A 27,184-nucleotide genomic window follows, 5' to 3' on the forward strand; every position below is an offset into this window, starting at 1 on the left:
AGGTTTTGGGCTGGTAAATGAATTCGGATTGTCGATCAAATTTAGCGTCGTAACCACTACAACTACATAAACCATGTCGGCGACAATGGTAGCTTGATAACTTCTAAACAGCTTAACCGATTTTGATCACTAAACATGAGTTTGAAACGTATTGACAAGTATATAGTATCTGATGCATCCAAGGTCAAGTATGATAACTAAAGGTATTACAGGATTTATTGAGCTTGAAAAACCGTTTTTCCCATATGAAATAGTTTTGATCATATTTACGAAGCCTATAACTTAAAAATTCGAATTTTCTCGGATATGAGGTATAGACCGTTAGACGCGTCTAGAGTCCTTCTACAAACGCTGTTATTGGCGGAATTCGTAGGTTGAAATTTTGAGTAATTGTCGAAAAACCAAAATTTTCAAAGTTTAGTTTTTCAGTTTTTCGGCTATACTAAGCCGTGTCTATGTCTGATCCTAACCGCTTAGGCACCATTTGAAAGCTTAACTCAACACTATAGATTTGGTGTATTTGGGGTTTTCCTGTTTCTCTTTGAACCGAAGATATATACCCCCAAAAAATATGCCGTTTTGTACCTACCAAGTCCAAGTCCTATAGCTAGCTTATGTGTGGTCAAAAGTCACAAACTACACCGGTTCTGAATCGGCCCTGACCTCTTGAAATACAAAAAAAAATTCAGATCGGTGTAACTTTTCCACACACATACAGCTGGTTCCAAAAAAACTGATACGACTCTTAAAGCGTATTTTGTAGAAAATTGAGCAGTGTACTTTCTTCTTCTTCTTCTTCTTTTTGTTTTTGGTCTCGCTGGAAGGCAATTACCAGCACGATTTATAGTGGATCTTGATGTAGTCTGGATATATATTCTTTATCTATGTCTGGCTCTAAGCCATGTCAAAATCGCTGACTATGTTCTTGTAAAAAGCTTTTGATGAAGTGTGATATAATGAATATGAGTTTAATTATATTTAATTTATTATATTTTGAAGGATAAATACTTATTATTTACATACTGTCACTGTCACTGCCAAATCTTAAAATTTGTCAGATAACTTCAACCTCAAAAAATGGCTGTTTGTTTGTTTATTTTATTATTTGTCTGTCATAATAAATATAATAATATAATGTCAGACCAATCATACACTGCTCAAAATAATCAAATCTTACTAAGAGTCGTATCAGTTTTTTTAGGAACCAGCTATATACAAACATTTTCATCTTTTTAAATAGAAATTGAATAAAATTTCTTAGCTCGGTAACTTTTGAATGGTATAACCGATTTTCAAAATTAAACATGCGTTGAAAGGGTAATGATCAGTACTATCAGAAAAGGTGGGACTTATATTTTCGAAATTTTTGGGAGTTTTGGGGACGAGAACGAAAAGCAGACCCTAAAAGGGAGGGGCCGTAAAATCCACACCCTTGGACCAAAATGGATGGTTGACATATGGATGGGCGAGTCTTTTCCTATATATATAGGTACTTTAAGATGGGATTTGGCCCCATTTTCAATTGTCAGATTTAGAAAATCGAAAATTTCGTGTATATATTATAGTGTCGCATGTACAGGGGTTGTGCGCCACTGGCGAGAACTGCCGTTCTCTGGGGTATACACAGAGGGGCAAAATTATGGAATAAATTGGTTTTCTCTAAAATGTACGATTTTGGAGAAAAATCCCGAAACAGGCCGATTTGTATTTTAAAATTACAATTTTTTGACATATATTTCATACCAGTGACGTCATCCATCCGGGCGTGATGACGTAATCGATAATTGTTTAAGTGGGAATAGGGGTCGTGTGGTAGGTCATTTGAAAGCTTGTTCAATTCTCTATTCAGTAATATTAACATTATTTATACAGGGTGGCCAAATAATAATTTTTCAATTAAATTGACGCAATAAGAAGAATGTATGTAATTTATTTAACTCAAAATACATTCTATTACTGTCAAAAAATAGAAAAAAAATATTTCAATTCGGAAATAAACATTGCTTTTCGCTTAAATTAAATCTCGCAACTGCCAAGAGGCAGGTGGGAGGCTGTTTGAGATTTAATTTAAACGAAAAGAAATGTTTATTTGTGAAATAAATATTTTTTTTCTATTTTCTGACAGCCGTACAATGTATTTTGAGTTAATAAATTACATGCATTCTTCTTTTTGCGTCAATTTATTTAATTCAAAAATTATTATTTTTTTGGTCACCCTGTATAAATAATGATATTAATGTTTATATTACTGAATAGAGAATTGAACAACCTTTCAAATGAGCTGCCACACGTCCCCTATTCTCATTTAAAAAATCATCTATTACGTCATCACGCTTAGATGGATAACGTCACTAGTATGAAATACATGCCAAAAAATTGTAATATAAAAATAAAAATCGACCTGTTTCGGGATTTTTCTTCAAAATTCTCCATTTTTTTAGAGAAAATGAATTTATTCCATAATTTTGTCCCTCTCTGTATAATTGGCGGTCCCTCTTCTTTTTTTGGCCCTTGGGAGCTATGCCCATTTAACCAGCACCATATCTTAAACTAAAAACTATCTAATCCTAACAAGCACCGAAATTATGACGAACCCAAAAAATACGAGCAAGGATGGGAAAAGGAAAAACACTTTTCACACCCAGGGATCGATCAGGGTGACCCTCTTCTTTTTAGTTACCTAAATTCCTTAAATATTCAATTCTTCTTGCTTTAATATCGTATTTCTTGTTTAGACTGACTTTTTATGTACTTTAGTTTTATAATTTTAATCTATTTAGAAAACTGGAAATGCGTAGAATCTATGAAAGAGAGAAAATGAGACACGATCACAAGAAGGAACTACAGCATGCAAAGCACCGTCTGGAATGCAGAAACCTCGCACATATGATGTTTATTCTTTGTATGGAAAGGAGAAAATGTTGCGAGGAAAAAATGGCAATAGAAGATTACTACAAGAAGAAAGTAGAGGGTTTAAGTACTAAGATTGTTGATAAAAAAACGAATATAAAGAAGCTCAAAAAGACGGTAAATTCATTTATAATAAAAAAATGTTTGGATTTAATTCAGTAGTGCCAATATAAGTTTGTATCATTGCAACCATAGACATAATTATTAGAATACCTAAACTGCGCGCTGTAATCTTAAACTGTTCCCCCAGTGCGACAGAGAAAAATGTTTGTAAATAGAGTAGTCATCTCTTTTTAATCGGCGGAGTTTATCAAATCGGCAGCAGTGGGAAAGTCACGTGGTCGACGTCATTGTATAAACCTCGCCGATTAGAAATAGATGCCTACCCTAAATACAAACATTTTTCTTTGTCACACTGGGACAATAGCAGCGCACAGTTTAGATATTATTAGTCTATGGTTGCAACCATAGCCATATAATACATACTATCATTGATATACAATTATTTAGTACAATCATTGATAGACAAGCGATACAAGAAATATAGCCAATCTATTCCTCATCTTTTTTACAACGATATCTTTTTTCTTATGCTATGGTGAACAGTATATTGCTGCTACCGTTGCAAGTAGCACCGTGCATTTTTCGTTTTAAGGGGCTATCCTAGTGTAAAAGTATGAATTTCATATAATTTTTTGGGAATTTCTAAAATAAAAAGTACTGTATCAATTGTGTTGAAAATTTGCATGACCATTTATTATAAAAAGAAGTATATTATGTAAAACAATTTTCTTAAAAAAAAAACATTGAAAATTAAACGATTTATGCGCCATCTACTGGCGCCGTGAAAATTAAAACATAGCTCCACTGCTGCAGTGATTGGGACTAATAGAAGTCTTGAAACATAAAATTTCAAAGTTACTATTGAAATTTAAGTTATTTTCTATTCGCGGTGTGCAAGTACTTGGAGGGGATACGAGAAACGATCGTGCGAGAATAGCGGAGAAATATTGTAACTTTCTTAAATAATTCATTGTCAATTGAAATTGTCAAATTGACGTATATTTCATATCTACTGTCAATGAATAAGAAAAATTATATATTGCTCCACAATATTGATATGGTGTGCAATTATTATATAAAAGTAAATTTAATTAATTGTATTTTGCTTGCAGTACTGCATTTTAATAACTAATTTTATTTACTACATACAATTGTTTACGTTTTAATAGCATAACCCGAATCTTATTTTTTCTTCTTATTATTTTTTTGGACTATGGCCTTGTCAATTACAAGAATCTACAGGTCGAGCAAGTCTCGTAAATTTCACGATTGCGAGCCACGTTTCACGCAACCGTGTTTGCGTACTTGTGTTTCGAGTTGCGTGGTCGTGCGGAGTTATATTTACGCGCAATCGTACTTGAGACGCTGTGTCAGGTGAGGTGTTTGAAAATTTGTGTAACTTGATTCTGCGGTGTGAAGGTGGTTAAACTTTTGGTTTATTTTTTTTCGCAGAAAATTTTTAGATGAAGTAATTGTATGATGAAGATAACACAGAAAATACAAGAGGGCAGCATACTTTGCAAAACAACTGTTACAATTATTTGAAATCAACAAGTTGTTGTCTTGCAGGTAAAAAATGTGACTTTTTAAAAAAATTATATCTTGGAAACTAAAAATTATTTTTATTTATAATTGAAACATGTAAAAGTATAGTACTCTCAAAAAAATTTCAGCCAAAAATATTCATTTTTGTAGAGTTGACTGCAATTTTTCGACAACAGCCCTTTTTTGCGGTGAGCAGCATAACAAGTCCAGTCTCATCTGAAATCAAAGTTTCTTGTAGTTTATACCTCTGGCTAGTGAATGAACAAAGGATTTTTTATTAGTTGAGGTCATTTTTGTTTTATAAAAAAAAACTACTTTAAAAATGAGAAAAATTGGGGTCAAAAAGGTGTTTAAACTTATGTAAAATCTTCAAATTTCATTTTTTTAATTCCTTCGTTCATATTCTAGCCAGAGGTATAAACTACAAGAAACTTTTTGATTTCAGATGAGACTGGACTTAGTTATGCTGCCAACGCAAAAAAAACTTAAACTCTACAAAAATGAATATTTTTGGCTGAAACTTTTTTTGAGACTACCTTAAGTACTATACTTTTACATGTTCCAATTATAAATAAAAATAAATTTTAGTTTTCGAGATATCGTTTTTTAAAAAGTCACTTTTTTTACCCACAAGACCTATGTAACCCCTTAAAAAAATGTTTCGAAGAATATGTTTGATGGCCAAGATGCATACATATATTTAGAAGGAAAGTTCCTGATTTATGTAGTATAATACATAATACCAAAGAGGAAGTAGCCCTAAGCGCCGGACTCCACTTGCGATTTGTAGTTGTGAAGATTGAACACATTCTTTCAAATAGAAGTCAATCCATGATTATTTAGTCACAAATGGATTGACTTGTATTTGAAACAATGTGTTCAATCTTCCTGATTACAAATCGCAAGTGGAGTGCGGCGGTAATAACACCAAAATATTCCATATAGGTCCATAGAAGGTACACAGACATTGAAAAATTCCTGGAATATCCCCGAAAACATGTTCCCTGAACATCCCAGGAAAATCCTGTGTCAGCATTTTAAACATTACCTGAATGTCTTATTGGAACATTCCATGAATGTCCACGAATGTTCTCTGGACATTCAAAATATATTTTGTAGACATTCCCTGGATATACCAGAAATACAGTGATGAGCGCTCTAATAACCGGCAAAATAGCACAAAAGATGTATTAAGTAGTGAGATAAAAAGACATTGTATACATTTAGATTGTATTGATTGTGTACCACCTTCAGACGTATCAGACGAGTTTGGAAACTACCACTGTCACAGTGACAATTTTAGTTGACATACTCCTTCGATATGTGTAAAGGTGGGATCAATATAACGTAAATTTAAAGGTTAATTTCGCTAAATTTCCCAGCTCGACTAGTTTCATTTCTTTTTATCTCACAACTAAATATGTTGCCCATATTTTGCCGGTTATTAGGGCACTCATCACTGTACATCCTTGCTGATGTGACAATACCTCCTATCTGTTTTTTCATGAGTTTTGTATGAGAGATGGAAAAACATGTTTTAAGGTCACCTCCTGTGTTCATATGTAAGTTTTGACTTGTTTTGTAGTTCATAGATAGTTTAATTTACTACAAAACAAGTCAAAAAAATATCATATGAAAACAGGAGGTGACCCTAAGACAAGTTTTTAGTTTCTCTTACAAAACTCATGAAAAAAAAACAGATAGGATGTATTATTACATCACTGACGATATGTGGCCATACCAAATAATACATCCTTGATAAATATAAACATTTTTATTGAACAAAATCTTTTCATACATTTTTTTAATGCAATTTACTGATATTCCTAAATATTTCAAAAAAATGTGTCACATTTGCTTTGTAAACCTTTCTTTTGCCTTTCGTAGCCACATATTCCGTTTCCTTCCTGGTTTTTTGTAGACCACTTCTCTCAGCTGATTCTAAAAAAAAAAATAAAATAAATGGTAATTTTTCTATCCTTTACAATTAACAATCAGAAGAAATATTATTTACAGATAATGATATGCATAATAATAATAGGTTTGTTCTAGCATCAGTTTCAAACAGTTTGAAACCATCAGCGAATAGTGGACCAGCGCGAGTAGAGGGGATCGCACTGGTGACAGTATTATGTTCTTTTACTGACCAACTGTTTGCTGACGGTTTTTGACTAGTTTGACTGTTTGCTAGAATAAACCTAATAATAATGAATATTTTGTATTTTGACAATGACATCTGATGTGGAAGTCAAAACATTAATAAAATTATTTTTTCAAGTTAACTTTCACATGCGCGTCTTAAAATTGTACTTTTAATACTTATATCATAAATAACTATTAAAACTATCTTAAGAGGAAACAGTATCGATCAACAGGTAGCGAAAATGTGTTCCAAGATTGCGGCTGTAATTTTGAATATTTTTTCGAGATATTTGGCACACATATTCTTAATATAATAAAGAATGGCGGTACAGAGCCCAATTTGAAAAATATATTAATATGTGGAAATTACTCTGTAATTAAATACAATATAAAAAAAACGAGCTTGTACCTCCATTAAGAAGAACAAAAAATACACTTTCTTCAAATACAACTTTTTTATCCGATTTTGTGTTATTTTGGAACTACTAAAATTTTTTATTTCATTAGTAGTTCCAAAATTACACAAAATCTAGGCATCGGATAAAAAAGTTTATTTGAAGAAAGTGTATTTTTTTGTTCTTCTTAATGGCGGTACAGGCTCGTTTTTTAAATATTGTATAATTACAGAGTAATTTCCACATATTAATATATTTTTCAAATTGGGCTCTGTACCGCCATTCTTTATTATTTTACGAATACGTGTGCCAAATACTTCGAAAAAATATTCAAAATTACAGGAACACGTTTTGGCTACCTGTTGATCGCTACTGTATTAACTTAAAACATTGTAATTTGCTAAACCAGTATATTTTACTCTACTACTACTCTACTAGCTACCTCATTTTCCACTGTTTCTAAAGACTTGTTTACATGGGTAGAGTTTTGAGGAGAGTAGAGGTAGTACTCTACCAAAAATGGCTTGATACCATTCACATGAGGAGAGTACAAGTATAGTACTGATGCTAGTATAGTGAAACCGATTTTTGTATTTTTAAACACTCTTGATTATAAGTGCACCTTAAATTCTTAATTTTTTGCTTAAGCTCGTTTACTCCAAAGCCCCCTTTGCCATTCTTTCGACGATTTCATCCTGCGCAGCTTGCTGCAAACTTTTATTTCTGTAGTATACACTACCTAAATTCCATAAACACTGGTATTCGCCGTATTATAGCTCTACAAGTTTTAAAGTTTCATCTTCGGTGAACTTCATTTTCACTATTTACACAAAACACAATTCCAGCCAGAATGACAGCGCCCCATGTACTCTCCTACCTACTCTATTCTGCCGTAATTGAGCGTGTTCCATGGGTAGAGTGTGCAGCTGAGTAGACATTTTGGCAGTAGTGGTGGTCATAGAGTAGTTACTTTGCCATAGGTTGCTAGTCACTCTACTTTAACTCCAACTATACACTCTACCAGCTATTCTACTGTGCTGAGCATTTTTACAGGTAGAGTTACTCTACTCTATCAAGTACTTGCATCATTACTCTACCCGTGTAAACAAGTCTTAAATCTACTGAATGAAAATCTACTTAATCTTAATCTACTCTTAATGAAAAATGTCTAAAATCATTTACCCACCTAGTATTATTGTAGAATTTAAGACAGTCCAGTGCCTTATAAATAATTTCAATATGAATATTTTTTCCTTTAATTCTCCTTTGATACCACTCCATTTTAGATTTTGGGGAACTTATTTCATTGTGTTTATAGCCCATATTTATTGAAGGAACCCAATCTGGAGATTGTTATTATCGATTAAGTCGGCTGGTTTTCCTATTTTCCTATAAGATTAAAATGTTAACATCTTCAAAAATCGTTACTGTTGTAATTGTAACTTACCAGATATAAAATGATTACAGCAGACAGGACAGGAAAATTTTCATTTCGCTAGTAAAACCTGTACATTGTATTGCATTTAACCATTGTTGTCTCTCAGATACCTTATTTAGTTCAGTTTAAAAGTGAACTTTATCTTGACTTTATCACAATTACTTTGCATTTCACACTTCAAAACACAACACCAATGAAGCATATTATCTTTCTAAATTAATACTTCCAGAGAAAATGTTAAATTAATCTTTGTACAACACAAAATTACAAAGAAATACAACTAAAATTATCTAAAACTCATGAAGAACAGATAGAATAAGATTTATCTTTTACACCCAGTAACCATATTGAGAATAGTATACCTACATATTATTATTATGAATCAGTAGAAACGATTATATTTAAATTTGGCCCCACCCACTCTTCTATGAAATTTGGTAAATATAACTCCGCACGACCACGCAACTCGAAACACAAGTACGCAAACACGGTTGCGTGAAGCGTGGCTCGCAATCGTGAAATTTACGAGACTTGCTCGACCTGTAGATTCTTGTTTGACAATTATCCAGTAACCGGGACTAATATAATTGGCCAATATAATTAAAAGTGCCAATAATGTTGCTGAGCGTAGAAACCAGGTGTCGCTTTGCCGAACTTGCACGGTCCCAATACCATCAACTAGGGGTTTTTTGATCGGATAAAAAATGTCAATTTGGCGATTTTTGAAACTGAAAATGTTTTAGCTGATTTAAAAAAAAAATTCAACACCTCATCATTTTTCCTAATTTTAATATTTTTCAAAAATTCTAGTTGATGATATAGGAAATAACTTATATTTCAATAATCACTTTGAAATTTTATATTTCAGGATCTCTATTAGTCCCAATCAGTGCAGCAGTGGAGCTATGTTTTTATTTTCACGGTGCCAGTAGGTGGTGCATAAATCGTTTAATTTTCAATATTTATTTATGAAAATTGTTTTACATATACTTCTTTTTATAATAAATGCTCATGAAAATTTTCAAATCAATTGGTTCAGTACTTTTTATTTTAGAAATTCCTAAAAAAAGTATAAGAATTTCGTACTTTTACACTAGGATAGCCCCTTAAGGAGGGGGTATGGTTTGAAATCAACAAATCAAGCCCATTTTTGTGAATTTTTTTCGAAGCTATGGTACAATTAGTTTATTTTTAAATTAAATAAGTATATTAACTACAATTCAAAAAATATTCAGAAAAAAATTCAATCCAAAATATTGAAAAATAAGCCATTGGTGACAAATTTTGACAGGCAGCTCACAAAAAAATGGATTTTGCGGTGGACATCAGAACTCGACACTCGATCATACGAATCAAAAAATTCAAAAAGATTTAATTAGCTTATGAGTTTCACGAGGTCACAACGTCGAGTTTTTTATTTTTAATGATTTTTGAATTTTTGGTATCACTCATAAATCAAAAAATGAAATTTTTGGTAAAAATGTTGTGAAAATCAACAGATTTATTATTCTATTTGCTTTCTCCTATTTCGTCGTCTCTATGTGATTATATATTGTAAAATCCGGAGATATGGGATGCAGCCAGAAAGCAGTTTATTAACGAAAAGTCTTGGATTTAAAATATTGTTTATTATATTTTTATTTCAATTATTCTAATTGTTTAAAAAGTAGTAAACTTTGTATCTAGGGCTTTTCGTTTTCCTCGTAATACGAGAGATGTCGCTGTTTTGCGTCTCAAAAGGCGGGTTCATCGCATCGCGATGGTTTGCTTTAAAAGAGGCAGAATGTTTGTATTCCCTTCAGAGTTGTGACTGCATAATCTTCACTGATGATGCATAAGGATGCTGAAATAGTTACTATATGGAGATGGTGGTCCAACTCTGAATCGAATATAAACAAAAATTGCCTTGAACCCTTTTTTATAGATTTATTATTGTTGAACAAAAAATAAGCAAAAAAAGAAAAATATCTCGACGTTGTTACCTCAAGAAATGTCTAAAGAAAATCTGTGCAAAATATCAGGTAGATTGGCCGAGTAGTTTTTCAGTTACAATGTCCACCGCATTTGAAAAAGCAGTTTTGAGAAAAATGCGTTTAAAGTTTTGACAACTGCATCTTCATCTTCTTATTTGTCTGCCAAATCATAAAGTGATGCACATTGGAATATGTTTTTTGAATCGAGGAGTAATCTACAAAAGACAAGGCGAACAGTTGTTTAACGTTTCTCACTACGCTCAAGCGTGCTGGCGCGAAGTCGCGGCAAAGTGAGTCGAAGGTAGGGATATTCAACACCCTGTATCTCTGGTAATTTTACTCCCATTATTTTGAAATTTTCAGAGAGTATTCTTGAAAGTATGCACTTTTATTTGAAATAATAAAAAAAATTTAAATATTTCAAACCATACCCCCCCCCCTTAATATTTACAGATGTAGTTCGTATTTCTTCTCTCTGTCTGATCATTTCCTGATGATTATATACTGCCACTAATAATACACACATGCACAGATATCTCTATACTAAAATCACAATAAAGATGCACTAGAAATAAGCAAACCAAGACACGTTGAATGAATGCGAGGAGCAATCCCGAATCATGATTTACAATGTGTAAACTTTGTAAATTATGATTTGGGAGTGCTCCTAGTAACATTCAACGTGTCTTGGATTGTTTATTTCTAGCGCATCTTTATTGGGATTGTAGTATAGTACCTTTTTTTGTAGGATTTTTCATTTACATTTTCTTTCAGGTCCGGAAGCAAATGAAGGATTTACAACTCCGGGAGACTTGTGTCTTAGAAATTCTCAAACAATACCAGAAGTTCATCAGTTTCGCTCTAAGGGCAGCGCCGACACAAGCAGAATTTTTATTGTGCATCGAGAAGCTTATGGCTTTCGAATTGACAGAGTCGCAATCAAAATTAAAACGAATATCCAGTGAAGATTCACGGTATTTTACTGATTTTAATGTTATAACACCTCAGCGAGCAATTAAATCACATTTTTTTGAATGTACACACACATCATGTTCTTCCTATTTCTGATACATCATGCTGTATATCCCAGCAGGCTAATTATTCTGCACTAGGATGGGTCGAAAAACAATAATATTTAATTTTTTGGAAATTTTTGGAATATGTACTCTTTGTAGACTTCGCGGCATTTTGCCATGGCCACAAACGACACCAAGTTATGAAACAATTGAGGAAAATCCCCAAATCGTAGTAGAAGGCCATCATCCAAGCATTGTGACTTCGACGTCAAAGGAAAATAAGGATATGGTACTACCAGTATTTGGATTTCAAAATAATTTCTACGCACGGGAAGATTTCCAAAATATGCCACGAGATCTCAAATCACCGACCAGAGACGACTTATGGAGTGAAGACGTCGAATTTGTATTGAAAACTCTTCGGATGAGTATCAGTAGTGAGAAAGAAATCGATAATGATCCGTCGAGTGCGCCCAGTGATATGCTCAAAAAGTAAGTATATACATATATATTAGTATGCTCTATATTTTCTCTCAGTTATGAGATTGATCAGCATCTTATCAATTCGATTAATTAATTAATTAATTCTTACTTTATCCAGGACAAAACAAGGAAAATAAATATGCTCACAATCATATAAATTTTATAAATATTATTTATTCATACACTATACCATAAATATAAGATTCAAAATGTATGCTAAAACTTTGTTCTCTCGTAAAAATATGTTATCTACTAAAAGTAATCTGTAATTCTACTATCTCCTTTCTATCTTCTAACCTTATCTATCTTCTTAACTTCTTCTCATGGATTGTGTTGTCCTTGATTTTTGTCCAAACTGTTTCCCAAACAAAACAGCACTCGCTTGAAATCTTCCTCAATTTAGTCTCTGACTCGATACAAACAATATTAATCTTTATAATTCCAAGATTTTTTCTCCCAGCTCGATATCTTGTGCAAAATTGATACAAACCGGCTAATCGTTTCAGACAGAAAACTGGAATCTATTCGCACACGAGGAGATTTTACTTCTCGACTCGATCACGATTTCGTCTCAACAGAAATCTGCTTACACGGCCACCAAATTAACCACTTTACACAAAATCTCTACTTTCCAAACTGAACTGGTCTCTTCATATCTTATAATTACACAGTAAAACTTTTTCCCTTATCAAACTCAGACCATTCTACCATTCTATTCTACCTGCATCGGTTTCTTTCGCCAATCACAAGTATTCTCTCAACATTACCTCCCTACTTTCATTTCTTAAGAACAAATAGTGTTGTATATAAATTTTCTGTCTTGTCAAATTTCCAGGAGATATTAAAATTAACTTCTTTCTTATATCCTGGAAAAACCCTCTATTCTAAAACTAAACAAATCTGTTTACCGTCGTTGCTTTCGAGGAAACCATTTAGAAACGTTCTATTGTTCACTCCAACCGCTACATCCACTTTCTAAAACCGATCGTAATTTAGTTGCATTGTTTTGAATTGTTAACTCCGTTCGTAGAATCTTTATCACTACACTTTTCCTCTTTACCACGAAACACTGCTTACGACTAATTATATTATTTACAAATTTTGGCTACATACAGGGCGATGAAAATTTACGATCTCGTGGTCTTTGACATAAAATGAATTCTCTAAACTTTCCCCATAAAATTATATAACAGTAAATACATAATAAGTAAATAAAGTAAAAATAATTATTAAAAAATCCTTTATTTTCTTCTTTTTGTGTACTCATGACTATGTGTTTTTTCAATGTGCCTCCAGTAAGTTGTGGTTCCTCGTTTTCGTGGTTTTCCACTGATCGTCCTCCTCTTGGGAAGCGTCTCTCGCCGTACTTACTATATAGTTGTTATATTTGTTGTTATTCGCCTTATGTGGTCGTTCCACTCTACTCTTCTGTTTCTAACCCAGTTATTAATATTGTTCACCTTGCATTTCCGTGGTATGTCCGTACTTCTAGCCAGGGTTGGCAGGTTTAAACTAACATGGTTAAAACCTTGGTTTAAACCAACTGGTTTTTTTTTAAACCAGTTGGTTTAAATCTGGTTTTTTTATTTTTATTTTTTTTATTTAGCCTCCAAACTGGTGTTTTTATTTAAAGTTTTTACTACAGCTGCCGCAAATAAAGAAAATTAAGATAAATAAATTCTAATGTTGTTCTGAAGCTATTTCCTTGTGGCATTTTTATAATTAAGTATTTTCGATGGGAAATAAGACACAATTTTACCAAAAAAATGAATTTATGAACTTTTCGACGCCCAAGTCGGGTGTCGTTGTCAAAATACAAAATAATACTAAATAAACAAAAATGTTGTTGCTTAGTAAAAAATTCTTCTAATGATTTATTTAATCTGACTCATTTATATCGGCAATTCAGGCAGGTATTATACATTTTAAAGTAGAAGACTCCAAAATGATATTGCCAATATTGATTAGTTGCGTTCCTGGCTTATTATTAAAATATTATTAAAATTGTGGCTTATTTCCTATCGAAAATACTTAATTAAATAAATTCTATTTTTTTTTACTTTCGACCTTAGTTATTTTGAATATTATTACGTTTTAAGATATTTTTTTTGATATATTAATTTTTTGTGTGTGTAAATAAAACTAAAAGTTGTCTTAATCCTTTTTTTCATAATTTATTACTATTATTTTATAAAATAATTTATTCATTTTTAAAGTAGTTAGACTTATAGGCCTTGGGCCCGCATATACAATTATTATTTATGACCACACCGTTGAAACTTTTTGTACTTGTTATTTGGGTGGAGTCGGACAAATTTTGAGCTTGGCGCATTATGGTAGTGGGGCGTTTGTCTGTCAAGCGGTGACGAAGTTGTCAATTTTGTGCAAGAAAAAAATTTATTACCACATTGGTCATTCTATTTTAATCAATGGATTTTAACATATAAACAACGAAAACAATTTTGTCGGACAAAAATATTGGGGCATATGACGCGTCGGACACGCTAAATATGTCAAATTTATGAAAATAATAAATTTATTACCAAATCGATAATTTTAACGGTATCTATCATAAAACCTTTTTACAATAATGTGGTAACCTTGTCGGACAATTTTCACGGGGCATATGCGCAGTCGGACGCGCCGAATATGTCAATTTCCTGAAAATTTTTTATTTATTACCACAGATGTCATTTTTATTTTGTACTGTTCTTTTACATGTGTAACGCATATTGGATCACTTGTCGGACAAAAATAATGGGGCGTTTTGGTACAATTAAAAGAAAAAGTAATTTTTATGCATACAGGGTGTTTGGTAAAGAATGGGCCATAGCTTAACCTCAGGTTCCTGAGGTTAAAATAGGCCGATTTAAGCTAACTTACCTTAGTACAAAGTTTATAATAGCCGAGATACAGGGTGTCAAAATCAAACTTTTTTTTTATTTATTATTGAATATTTCCTGATAGGTATGAGATAACAACATGAAATTTTATATCTGGGGGTTTCTTGAGTCGAGAAATCTAAATTCCTTACCAAAAATTATGCATTGCCCAGAGGGCGCCACATATGCCTTTCAGCACTCATTTATTACGTTCAATTTTTTTTATCCCTCACTCTGTATAATTTTGACATTAAAATTTTTATTTTCCTGTTAGTTTTACTTAAAAAAGGTATACTTCTTTCATCTTCCTAAACTCAACCGTTTTCGAGATAAACGCATTTTAAATATGCGATACACCATCATTTTTAGCATAATATCATTGTAGTTACACCCAAAAAATAACTTAAAATTTATGAAAATAATAAATTTATTACCACATGGATAATTTTAACGGTATCTACCATAAAACCTTTTTACAATAATGTGGTAACCTTGTCGGACAATTTTCACGGGGCATATGCGCAGTCGGACGCGCCGAAGATGTCAATTTCCTGAAAATTTTTTATTTATTACCACAGATGTTATTTTTATTTTGTACTGTTTTTTTACATGTGTAATGCATATTGGACCCACTTGTCAGACAAAAATAATGGGGCGTTTTGGTACAATTTAAAAAAAATTAATTTTTATACATTTTTGACCTCATATTAAATTACGTATTTTTCGGCTCATATTACCCGTATGCGCGCCAATGGTGAATATTAAATTCTTAACTGTAGTTAAAAAATGTGCAATAACTACCTCTTAAAACCCACCAAATTTCATTTGCATATCTCAACTGGTTTTAAAGCAATAAATAAATCGTCAATTTGTCAGAAAAACTTCAACACCCCCTATCTCGGAAACGATGCATTTGTGGACATACGTTTTTCTCGTAAAGCAAACTGACTTTATTTTGTCATGCACAATTACTCCTTATTGCCATACTTATTTAAAAACACACTTTGTCTATGAAAAACATGGCTAGTTTTTAAAGTCCTTAACTTTTTTATTATCCAACATAAACGAATGAATGAAAAAACTGAATGTTGAGAAGGAATGAGGCTATAGTTAGGTTTTAATTTTAGTATTTTATAGATGCTAGAATATTCCACGGGGTGATGCGAACTTTGAGAAAAAACACAGTTTGATTCATACACTAGCTTTGCAATAAAAATTATGTGTGTACCGACAATATTACTACAGGGATATTGCTAAAGAATAAGGCGCTAATGTTACGAAAAAATCACTTAAATCGGACAAGAGGTTTATAAAATATAAACCATCAAAAATAACCCATTTTTAAGGTGGTTGATTAATTTTGGTCCAGAGTGTACATATACAGGGTGTTTGGTAAAGAATGGGTCATAGCTTAACCTTAGATACCTGAGGTTAAAATAGGTCGATATAAGCTAACTTACCTTAGTACGAAAGTTGATAATAACCGAAATACAAGGTGATAAAGTTAAACTTTTATTTTATTTATTCTTGAATATTTCCTAACAGGCATGGGATAATAACACAAAATTCGGTAAGCAGGGGTTTTTCGGGACAATAAATCTAAATTTGCCACCAAAAATGATATATTATCCAGAGGGCGTCACATACGCCTTTCAGCGCCCATTTAATAGGATCAATTGTTTTATTTCTCACTCTACATACCTTTTGAATCAACACTTTTATTCTCTTAACATTTATACTTAAAAAAGGTTACTCTATTCATCTCGCTAAACTCAACCGTTTTCGAGATAAACGCATTTTAAGTCTCCGAGGCAATATAATTTTTTGCAAAATTGTGATCTGATATTTGCTTACATACTCCTTGAACAACGACAAACATCGTTCTGTAGTTTTTTTTTCCAATTAAAAAAAATTTCCGACACAAGTATCAGGTTATAAGTAGTTATATTCTAAATCAAAAAATCTAAGTGTCCGACAAAAATATTGGGTCAAATCCAAAGTCGGACAAAAAATTTAATTTTTATTAATAAACTGTCTTTTAAATAATACTGGGTTCGTGCAACCCTTACCTTTAAAACCATTTTTCCGACAACATTAGTAGGTTAAAGTAATTATATTCTTAATCAAAAAATCAAAGTGTCGGACAAAAATATTGGGGCAACTCGACAGTAGGACAAAAAATTTAATTTTTATTAGTAAAGTATACGTTCAAATTATGCTGGGTTCGTGCATCCCTTATCTTTACAACCATTTTTCCGACAAATGTAGTAGGTTACAAGTAATTATATTCTTAAACAAAAAATGTAATTGTCTGACAAAAATGTTGGGGCAAACGAACAGAAAACTTAATTCTTTTAGGCTATCGACGAGGAGGTATTATCAAAAAAAAAATTTAAAACAGTGTTTCTCGGTTACTTTTGAATCGATTTAGCTGAAAATTGGTACACACGCTAAGTAAAGCATTTAAAAGGGTATGACGTAGATCGGAACCCAAAATTTTCTTAAAAAATTTTCCGACAAGAAGGAAAATTTTAGAAAAATTGTGATCTGATAATTTTTGTACATACTCCTTGAACAACGACAAACATCGTTCTGTATTTTTTTCTCGAATTAAAAAAAATTTTCAGCACATGTATCAGGTTATAAGTAGTTATATTCCAAATCAAAAAAATGTAAGTGCCCGTCGGACAAAAAATTTAATTTTTATTAATATACTTTTAAACTATTCTGGGTTCGTGCATCCCTTATCTTTACAACCATTTTTCCGACAAAAGTAGTAGGATACAAGTAATTATACTCTTAAACAAAAAATTTAATTGTCTGACAAAAATGTTGGGGCAAACGAACAGGAAACTTAATTCTTTTAGGCTATGGACCAGGAGGTATTATCCAAAAACATTTTAAAACAGTTTTTCTCGGTTATTTTTGAATCGATTTAGCTGAAAATTGATACACACACTAAGTAAAACATTTAAAAGGGTATGACGTAGAGTTGTACCCAAAATTTTCCCAAAAAAATTTCGGACAAGAGGGAAAATTTTAGAAAAATTGTGATCTGATATTTGCGTATATACTCCTTGAACAACGACAAATATCGTTCGGTAGTTTTTTTTCTCGAAATAAAAAAAATTTCCGACACAAGTATCAGGTTATAAGTAGTTATATTCCAAATCAAAAAATCTAAGTGTCCGACAAAAATATTGGGGCAAATCCAAACTCGGACAAAAAATTTAATTTTTATTGATAAACCATACTTTTAAATTATGCTGGGTTCGTGTATCCCTTATCTTTACAACCATTTTTCCGACAAAGGTAGTAAGTTACAAGTAATTATATTCTTAAACAAAAAATGTAATTGTTTGACAAAAATCTTGGGGCAAACGAACAGAAAACTTAATTCTTTTAGGCTATCGACGAGAAAGTAATATCAAAAAATTTTAAAAAAGTTTTCTCGGTTATTTTTGAATCGATTTAGCTCAAAATTGGTACACACATTAAGTAAAACATTTAAAAGGGTATGACCTAGAGCTGTACCCAAAATTTTCTTAAAAAATTTTCCGACAAGAGGGAAAATTTTAGAAAAATTGTGATCTGATATTTGCTTACATACTCCTTGAACAACGACAAACATCGTTCAGTAGTTTTTTTTCTTGAAAAAAAAAATTTCCGACACAAGTATCAGGTTATAAGTAGTTATATTCCAAATCAAAAAATCTAAGTGTCCGACAAAAATATTGGGGCATATCCAAAGTCGGATAAAAAATTTAATGTTTATTAATAAACTATAATAAATATTAATAACTATAATAAATGATTGTGAGTAAGTCTGTGTTTCATTACTACATTTAATAAACTATACTTTTAAATCATGCTGGGTTCGTGCATCGCTTATATTTACAACCATTTTTCCGACAAAGTACTAAGTTACAAAGTAGTAAGTTAGTAACTTTTCTGTTCGTTTGCCCCAAGATTTTTGTCAACCAATTACATTTTTTGTTTAAGAATATAATTACTTGTAACTTACTACCTTTGTCGGAAAAATGGTTGTAAAGATAAGGGATACACGAACCCAGCATAATTTAAAAGTATAGTTTATCAATAAAAATTAAATTTTTTGTCTGACTTTGGATTTGCCCCAATATTTTTGTCGGACACTTAGATTTTTTGATTTGGAATATAACTACTTTATAACCTGATACTTGTGTCGGACATTTTTTTTTATTTCGAGAAAAAAAACTACAGAACGATATTTGTCGTTGTTCAAGGAGTATGTACGCAAATATCAGATCACAATTTTTCTAAAATTTTCCCTCTTGTCCGAAATTTTTTTGGGAAAATTTTGGGTACAGCTCTACGGCATACCCTTTTAAATGTTTTACTTAGTGTGTGTACCAATTTTCAGCTAAATCGATTCAAAAATAACCGAGAAAAACTGTTTTAAAATATTTTTGATAATACCTCCTCGTCCATAGCCTAAAAGAATTAAGTTTCCTGTTCGTTTGCCCCAACATTTTTGTCAGACAATTAAATTTTTTATTTAAGAGTATAATTACTTGTATCCTACTACTTTTGTCGGAAAAATGGTTGTAAAGATAAGGGATGCACGAACCCAGAATAGTTTAAAAGTTTAGTTTATTAATAAAAATTAAATTTTTTGTCCGACTTTGGATGTGCCCCACTATTTATGTCGGGCACTTAGATTTTTTGATTTGGAATATAACTACTTGTAACCTGATACATGTGCTGACATTTTTTTCAATTCGAGAAAAAAATACAGAACGATGTTTGTCGTTGTTCAAGGAGTATGTACACAAATTATCAGATCAAAATTTTTCTAAAATTTTCCCTCTTGTCGGAAAATTTTTTAAGAAAATTTTGGGTTCCGATCTACGTCATACCCTTTTAAATGCTTTACTTAGCGTGTGTACTAATTTTCAGCTAAATCAATTCAAAAGTAACCGAGAAACACTGTTTTAAATTTTTTTTTGATAATACCTCCTCGTCGATAGCCTAAAAGAAATAAGTTTTCTGTTCATTTGCCCCAACATTTTTGTCAGACAATTACATTTTTTGTTTAAGAATATAATTACTTGTAACCTACTACTTTTGTCGGAAAAATGGTTGTAAAGATAAGGGATGCACGAACCCAGCATAATTTGAAAGTATACTTTACTAATAAAAATTAAATTTTTTGTCCGACTGTCGAGTTGCCTCAATATTTTTGTCCGACACTTTGATTTTTTGATTAAGAATATAATTACTTATAACCTACTAATGTTGTCGGAAAAATGGTTTTAAAGGTAAGGTTTGCACGAACCCAGTATTGTTTAAAAGAAAGTTTAATAATAAAAATTAAATTTTTTGTCCGACTTTGGATTTGACCCAATATTTTTGTCGGACACTTAGATTTTTTGATTTGGAATATAACTACTTATAACCTGATACTTGTGTCGGCAATTTTTTTTGATTGAAAAAAAAACTACAGAACGATGTTTGTGGTTGTTCAAGGAGTATGTAAGCAAATATCAGATCACAATTTTTCTAAAATTTTCCCTCTTGTCGGAAAATTTTTTAAGAAAATTTTGGGTACAGCTCTACGTCATACCCTTTTAAATATTTTACTTAGTGTGTGTACCAATTTTGAGCTAAATCGATTCAAAAATAACCGAGATAACTCTTTTAAAATTTTTTGATATTACTTTCTCGTCGATAGCCTAAAAGAATTAAGTTTTCTGTTCGTTTGCCCCAAGATTTTTGTCAAACAATTACATTTTTTGTTTAAGAATATAATTACTTGTTGCTTACTACCTTTGTCGGAAAAATGGTTGTAAAAATAAGGGATACACGAACCCAGCATAATTTAAAAGTATAGTTTATCAATAAAAATTAAATTTTTTGTCCGACTTTGGATGTGCCCCACTATTTATGTCGGGCACTTAGATTTTTTGATTTGGAATATAACTACTTATAACCTGATACATGTGCTGAAAAATTTTTTTTTAATTCGAGAAAAAATACAGAACGATGTTTGTCGTTGTTCAAGGAGTATATACACAAATTATCAGATCACAATTTTTCTAAAATTTTCCCTCTTGTCGGAAAATTTTTTAAGAAAATTTTGGGTTTCGATCTACGTCATACCCTTTTAAATGCTTTACTTAGTGTGTGTACCAATTTTCAGCTAAATCGATTCAAAAGTAACCGAGAAACACTGTTTTAAATTTTTTTTGATAATACCTCCTCGTCGATAGCCTAAAAGAATTAAGTTTTCTGTTCGTTTGCCCCAACATTTTTGTCAGACAATTACATTTTTTGTTTAAGAATATAATTACTTGTAACCTACTACTTTTGTCGGAAAAATGGTTGTAAAGATAAGGGATGCACGAACCCAGCTTAATTTGAAAGTATACTTTACTAATAAAAATTAAATTTTTTGTCCGACTGTCGAGTTGCCCCAATATTTTTGTCCGACACTTTGATTTTTTTATTAAGAATATAATTACTTATAACCTACTAATGTTGTCGGAAAAATGGTTTTAAAGGTAAGGGTTGCACGAACCCAGTATTTTTTAAAAGACAGTTTATTAATAAAAATTAAATTTTTTGTCCGACTTTAGATTTGACCCAATATTTTTGTCGGACACTTAGATTTTTTGATTTAGAATATAACTACTTATAACCTGATACTTGTGTCGGAAATTTTTTTTAATTGGAAAAAAAAACTACAGAACGATGTTTGTCGTTGTTCAAGGAGTATGTACGCAAATATCAGATAACAATTTTTCTAAAATTTTCCCTCTTGTCCGAAATTTTTTTGGAAAAATTTTGGGTACAGCTCTACGTCATACCCTTTTAAATGTTTTACTTAGTGTGTGTACCAATATTCAGCTAAATCGATTCAAAAATAACCGAGAAAAACTGTTTTAAAATATTTTTGGATAATACCTCCTCGTCCATAGCCTAAAAGAATTAAGTTTCCTGTTCGTTTGCCCCAACATTTTTGTCAGACAATTACATTTTTTGTTTAAGAGTATAATTACTTGTATCCTACTACTTTTGTCGGAAAAATGGTTGTAAAGATAAGGGATGCACGAACCCAGAATAATTTAAAAGTATAGTTTATTAATAAAAATTAAATTTTTTGTCCGACTTTGGATGTGCCCCACTCTTTATGTCGGGCACTTAGATTTTTTGATTTGGAATATAACTACTTATAACCTGATACATGTGCTGAAAATTTTTTTTTAATTCGAGAAAAAATACAGAACGATGTTTGTCGTTGTTCAAGGAGTATATATACAAATTATCAGATCACAATTTTTCTAAAATTTTCCCTCTTGTCGGAAAATTTTTTAAGAAAATTTTGGGTTTCGATCTACGTCATACCCTTTTAAATGCTTTACTTAGTGTGTGTACCAATTTTCAGCTAAATCGATTCAAAAGTAACCGAGAAACACTGTTTTAAATTTTTTTTTGATAATACCTCCTCGTCGATAGCCTAAAAGAATTAAGTTTTCTGTTCGTTTGCCCCAACATTTTTGTCAGACAATTACATTTTTTGTTTAAGAATATAATTACTTGTAACCTACTACTTTTGTCGGAAAAATGGTTGTAAAGATAAGGGATGCACGAACCCAGCATAATTTGAAAGTATACTTTACTAATAAAAATTAAATTTTTTGTCCGACTGTCGAGTTGCCCCAATATTTTTGTCCGACACTTTGATTTTTTGATTAAGAATATAATTACTTATAACCTACTAATGTTGTCGGAAAAATGGTTGTAAATAAAAAAATTTCAGGAAATTGACATCTTCGGCGCGTCCGACTGCGCATATGCCCCGTGGAAATTGTCCGACAAGGTTACCACATTATTGTAAAAATGTTTTATGGTAGATACCGTTAAAATTATCCATGTGGTAATAAATTTATTATTTTCATAAATTTGACATATTTAGCGTGTCCGACGCGTCATATGCCCCAATATTTTTGTCCGACAAAATTGTTTTCGTTGTTTATATGATAAAATCCATTGATTAAAATAGAATGACCAATGTGGTAATAAATTTTTTTCTTGCATAAAATTGACAACTTCGTCACCGCTTGACAGACAAACGCCCCACTACCATAATGCGCCAAGCTCAAAATTTGTCCGACTCCACAAAAATAACAAGTACAAAAAGTTTCAACGGTGTGGTCATAAATAATAATTGTATATGCGGGCCCAAGGCCTATTATTATACTTTGTATCAAATAAACCTGGTTTAAACCAAAAAACCTTGGTTTTTGCCAACCCTGCTTCTAGCTCTGTCCCACAGTATCTTACCATCGATTTTTCAAAGGGTTTTCATCTCCGCAATTTCTAGCATTCTTTTTGGTCTCTCTGTATCAGGTCGTATTTCTACCGCCTATCTCATTATTGATCTAACGACTGTTTTGTAAATTCTACCTTTCATTTCCTTGCTGATATATTTATTTATACATATTTCATTCAGGCAAACTGCGGCTCAGTTTGCTCTATTCACTATTTACTTGATCTTCCACTTCTGTTTCCAGCTTTCCGTACCTAGATAGCGATTTGATCAACTTGCTCGAGTTTGGTACTATTTACATAATATATAGACAGTTTTATTGTATGTTATTTACTTATTACGATTATTTTGGTTTTCCGTATGTTTAGATCCAGACCTGCTTCGTTACAGCTCATCTGAACGACACTGTTAAATAATATTTACAGATCTTCTTGAATAGAAGCTAGGAGTACTGTATCGTCCGCATATCGCAAATTATTGATAACTTCACCCTTCACAATTATTATTCTTGCTTGTTTATCACAAAGTGCATTTCTGAAAATTCTTTCGGAGTAAACGTTGAAAAGCAGGGGCGACAAGAGGCATTCCTGGATCTTTTAATATTAAGAGCCTGTGATTCCATTCCAAGCCGTCTAAAACTGATGTTGTTTGATTCCAATACAAATTTGCAATTATGCGAACATCTTTGCCATCTAAGCCAATGTCTCTTAGAACTTCGATCAATATAAAGTGCTACCACATCAAATTCCTTTTGGAAGTCAATAATACAACAGTACATGTCTACAGATATATCACGACATCTTTGAGCAAGTACGTTCATCCCCAACAATGCCTCGTTCCAAACCCGTTACTGAAACCAAACTGCTTGTCACTTAATAGGTATCTATTGCTCGCATTTGTTATACATACGGCCATGTACTAGCTTTAGAAAAAATTTCAATAAATTGCTTAACAAGCTAATGGCACAGCATAATAAACTAGACCAGCAAGGACACTCCCCAATGCCACCTTTGAAGTTGAAAAGTACAGAGTCGCCATTTTTCGCGTAGTACATCAATCTCAGTGGTGATGTGATGTGTTCGTTCATCAGTGTTGCCGATATCACTATATGAAATTATATTAAGCCACTGCTAAAATGATCAGATTTTGCCAAAAATTATGTTAAAATTTTTGATCTTGGTAGTTTCTAAGGGTAATAAAAGTACATTAAGAAAAAAGTTATTTTATTCAACTTGTTAATTCAAAAATACATGTAACAAAATTATATGTAATATATTATACCATAATAAAACAACATCTGGAACGCTTTCAAATAAAATTTCCTCATCTTGGAAAATGAAGACTTTATGTGATTAAAATAATTTTTCTACAACCGTGTTAAAAATGCAATTTTTAGCACTCCATACGTGCGTTAAAAATGCTACTTTAAGGCACTAGTGCTTTAAAATTTTTATGGCACTACAATTTGTATTGATCGTATAGACAATTTTGATGTAATGTCAAAAAAATATAAAAATGGAATGTCAGTCAAGTTCAAGTAAAAGTTTTTGTAGATATTGTCCTGTAATTACGTTTGTAGAAAAAATATTGTATGATATGCATGTTAAAAAGTACATTTTTAAGGCACTAATGTGAATTGCAGAACTCGCTATCGCTCATTCTGCAAACTTTCACATGCGTGCCTTAAACGTGTACTTTTAACACTTATATCATAAATAACTATTAAAATTTTTTGTCTGTTTGAAAGGAGTAGGTAACATTCTTTTACTCATTCACTTTTGCTAACACTAATTTAATATTTGCTCACAGATCGCATTTTGAAAAGTCGACAGACAACGATATCTAAGAAGAGGTGATTTTTTTTATTTCTGCACTGCAGTAGGTATCAGTTATTGTTATTGCACTAACTTTATTACCCGTAAGAGATTCTTTTTGAATATCTTCTGGAATTTCTGCAAAAGATTAACAATACAATCGCCATTCATCGTCAATATTTTGTGTTATGTCCCAATTATTGACAATTCCCACAGGCATACGTATAAAATTATGTTAAAAAATATTTATTATCAGAATGTCATAAAAGTTAAGTATGTAAATCTGATAATTATGTACAAATCGGCAACACTGTCGATTTTCTACACTGTCTGGTACTACGCGAAAAATGGACGACGATCTGCGCAGTAACAGTGCGCGAACTTTTCCCGGCTTCTAGTGTGTCACTGCTGTTGCGTTTTCTATGCTGTGCTAATGGTTCTATAATCAGCACAGGTTTTTGCTATTGTAGGTTATGTGGTATGTCGAAGTATCTTCCAAAAATTCTCTAACGCATCTACAGTCCGTCTAATATACTTAACGTTGCACGTCATTATCTATGTCAGAGATCTAAGTTGACATTGTTGCCCAATTACAAAAAATTCTTGAATTTATTTTAAATCAAATATATCACCTAATTTTTGCGAAGTGGATTATACAACAAGCAAATTAATATTCAATGTAAATAAATACAAACATTAGAAATAGAAAACAAGAATTAAGTAATAATCTTACGTTAAACTAAATATGTTTTAATAACAATATATTATAATATGTAAAACAAATATTTATAGTAAAGAATAAAAACAAATCTGAAGTTTCAATACTGCAACTGTCATAAATGTTACCAATTTATGCCAAAATCGTTTCGATTACAGTTACAGTGTGTTCCGAACAAATGTGCTTCATAAAAACGCTTTATACCTAATCCATTTATACAAATTAAATGAAACATATTATTGTGTATTTCTTTTTAACAATAATAGAAATCTTCAAAAATTATTTCTGCGCGTATATAATGAAATATGTCTAGTGGCTGTACTTCCAGTGTACTCGGCAAAATGATTTTAGAAAAGAACACACCTACCGCCTAAATATTTGATGTTGGTATCATGTGACGTCACGGGCTATGACGACGCGGATGACGTGCAACAGTAAGTATATTAGACGGAGTATACATTTTTGTAGTAGGTTCAGCATTATCTTTACTAAGACCCAACTATATATTATTTATGGGTCTCTTCGGAATGGAATGTATAATATTCTTTATTCGTGGATAACTGGTCTTTAACATATTGAACGCCACGTGAGCTGTATTTAACTCACGCCTTGTTTGCCCCAGGCGCTGTGAGTTAAATATAATTCACATTAGCATTGAGATTAAGAACGTGGAGCCTGAAGGCAAAAACAAAAAAATTTAATGTGGCGGTTATGTGTTAAAACACTTGCTCTATTTTGAGCACTCCGGCTATGCCGTTGTGCTCGAAAAATCGCGCCTGTTTTAAAGACCTCAATATCCACTTGAATCGCTTATTTCAGAAACAACCTAAGTCACATTTTAGTGATTTTGAGTTTCTTACACTAACATGTTTTTCTGTGGGACTAAGGTGGTTTTAGAAATATATATGAATATATTAAATCGTTATAAAATCAGCTATGCTTACGGGACTTAGGTGTATTCTGCATTATATTGTGTGTAACCCACAGAAATATGTTAGTTTAATAAACTCAAAATCGCCAAAATGTGACTTAGGTTGTTTCTGAAATAAGCGATTCACTTACACTTTAATATAATATTTTAGAGTTTCGAAAGGAGGCGATCGAAGTTCAACAATCCAGTTTAAAGTCACACAATCTTCAAACGAAAAATTAATACAGGTGCCTTCAGTAGAAGAGGTTTCAAATGCAATATCCGTAGAAGAATGCGAATCTTTAAAGGACAGAATGGATACGAAGAGCTCTCTTAAATATACAACGGTAAATAAATATCAACTTTCCCTCATTTCTTCAATTGATTTATCCTGTAAGGGCATTGGCGATCATCATGGCCCATTTTACTCTGTATGCAGCGGTTCTGGAGAGTTTTATTGTTGTTTTTCCACTCCAATGCTTTAAAGTCCTCTTTTTCCTTCCACTTTCTCTTGTGTAACTAATAGCATCAACTCATATTTTTTATTTCTTGGTATGTGACCAAAGTAGCTCATTTTTCTTTCC

At 31.9% G+C, this 27,184-nt stretch overlaps 1 protein-coding gene and 1 long non-coding RNA gene across 5 annotated transcripts in view; one reads left to right on the plus strand and one right to left on the minus strand.

The window, feature by feature from the left end:
* The window catches only part of LOC126879855 (uncharacterized), a 57,473-nt gene that overhangs the window by 17,986 nt on the left and 12,303 nt on the right, over nucleotides 1–27,184 (plus strand). For all 4 annotated transcript variants that reach the window (XM_050643167.1, XM_050643168.1, XM_050643169.1 and 1 more), the window contains exons 6-9: nucleotides 2,781–3,027; nucleotides 11,241–11,440; nucleotides 11,642–11,974; nucleotides 26,773–26,947. In XM_050643167.1, coding sequence (XP_050499124.1) covers nucleotides 2,781–3,027; nucleotides 11,241–11,440; nucleotides 11,642–11,974; nucleotides 26,773–26,947 — 955 coding nt within the window. The remainder of the gene's footprint in view (nucleotides 1–2,780; nucleotides 3,028–11,240; nucleotides 11,441–11,641; nucleotides 11,975–26,772; nucleotides 26,948–27,184) is intronic.
* Nucleotides 7,723–9,139, minus strand: LOC126879856 (uncharacterized). Its single transcript, XR_007696316.1, has 2 exons — nucleotides 8,503–9,139; nucleotides 7,723–8,444 (listed from the first exon to the last, which is right to left on the minus strand). It is a non-coding gene; the product is annotated as an uncharacterized LOC126879856 (long non-coding RNA).

The sequence above is a fragment of the Diabrotica virgifera genome, chromosome 2 (assembly GCF_917563875.1).
Source record: "Diabrotica virgifera virgifera chromosome 2, PGI_DIABVI_V3a".
In the NCBI taxonomy this organism is placed as follows: Eukaryota; Metazoa; Arthropoda; class Insecta; order Coleoptera; family Chrysomelidae; genus Diabrotica; species Diabrotica virgifera.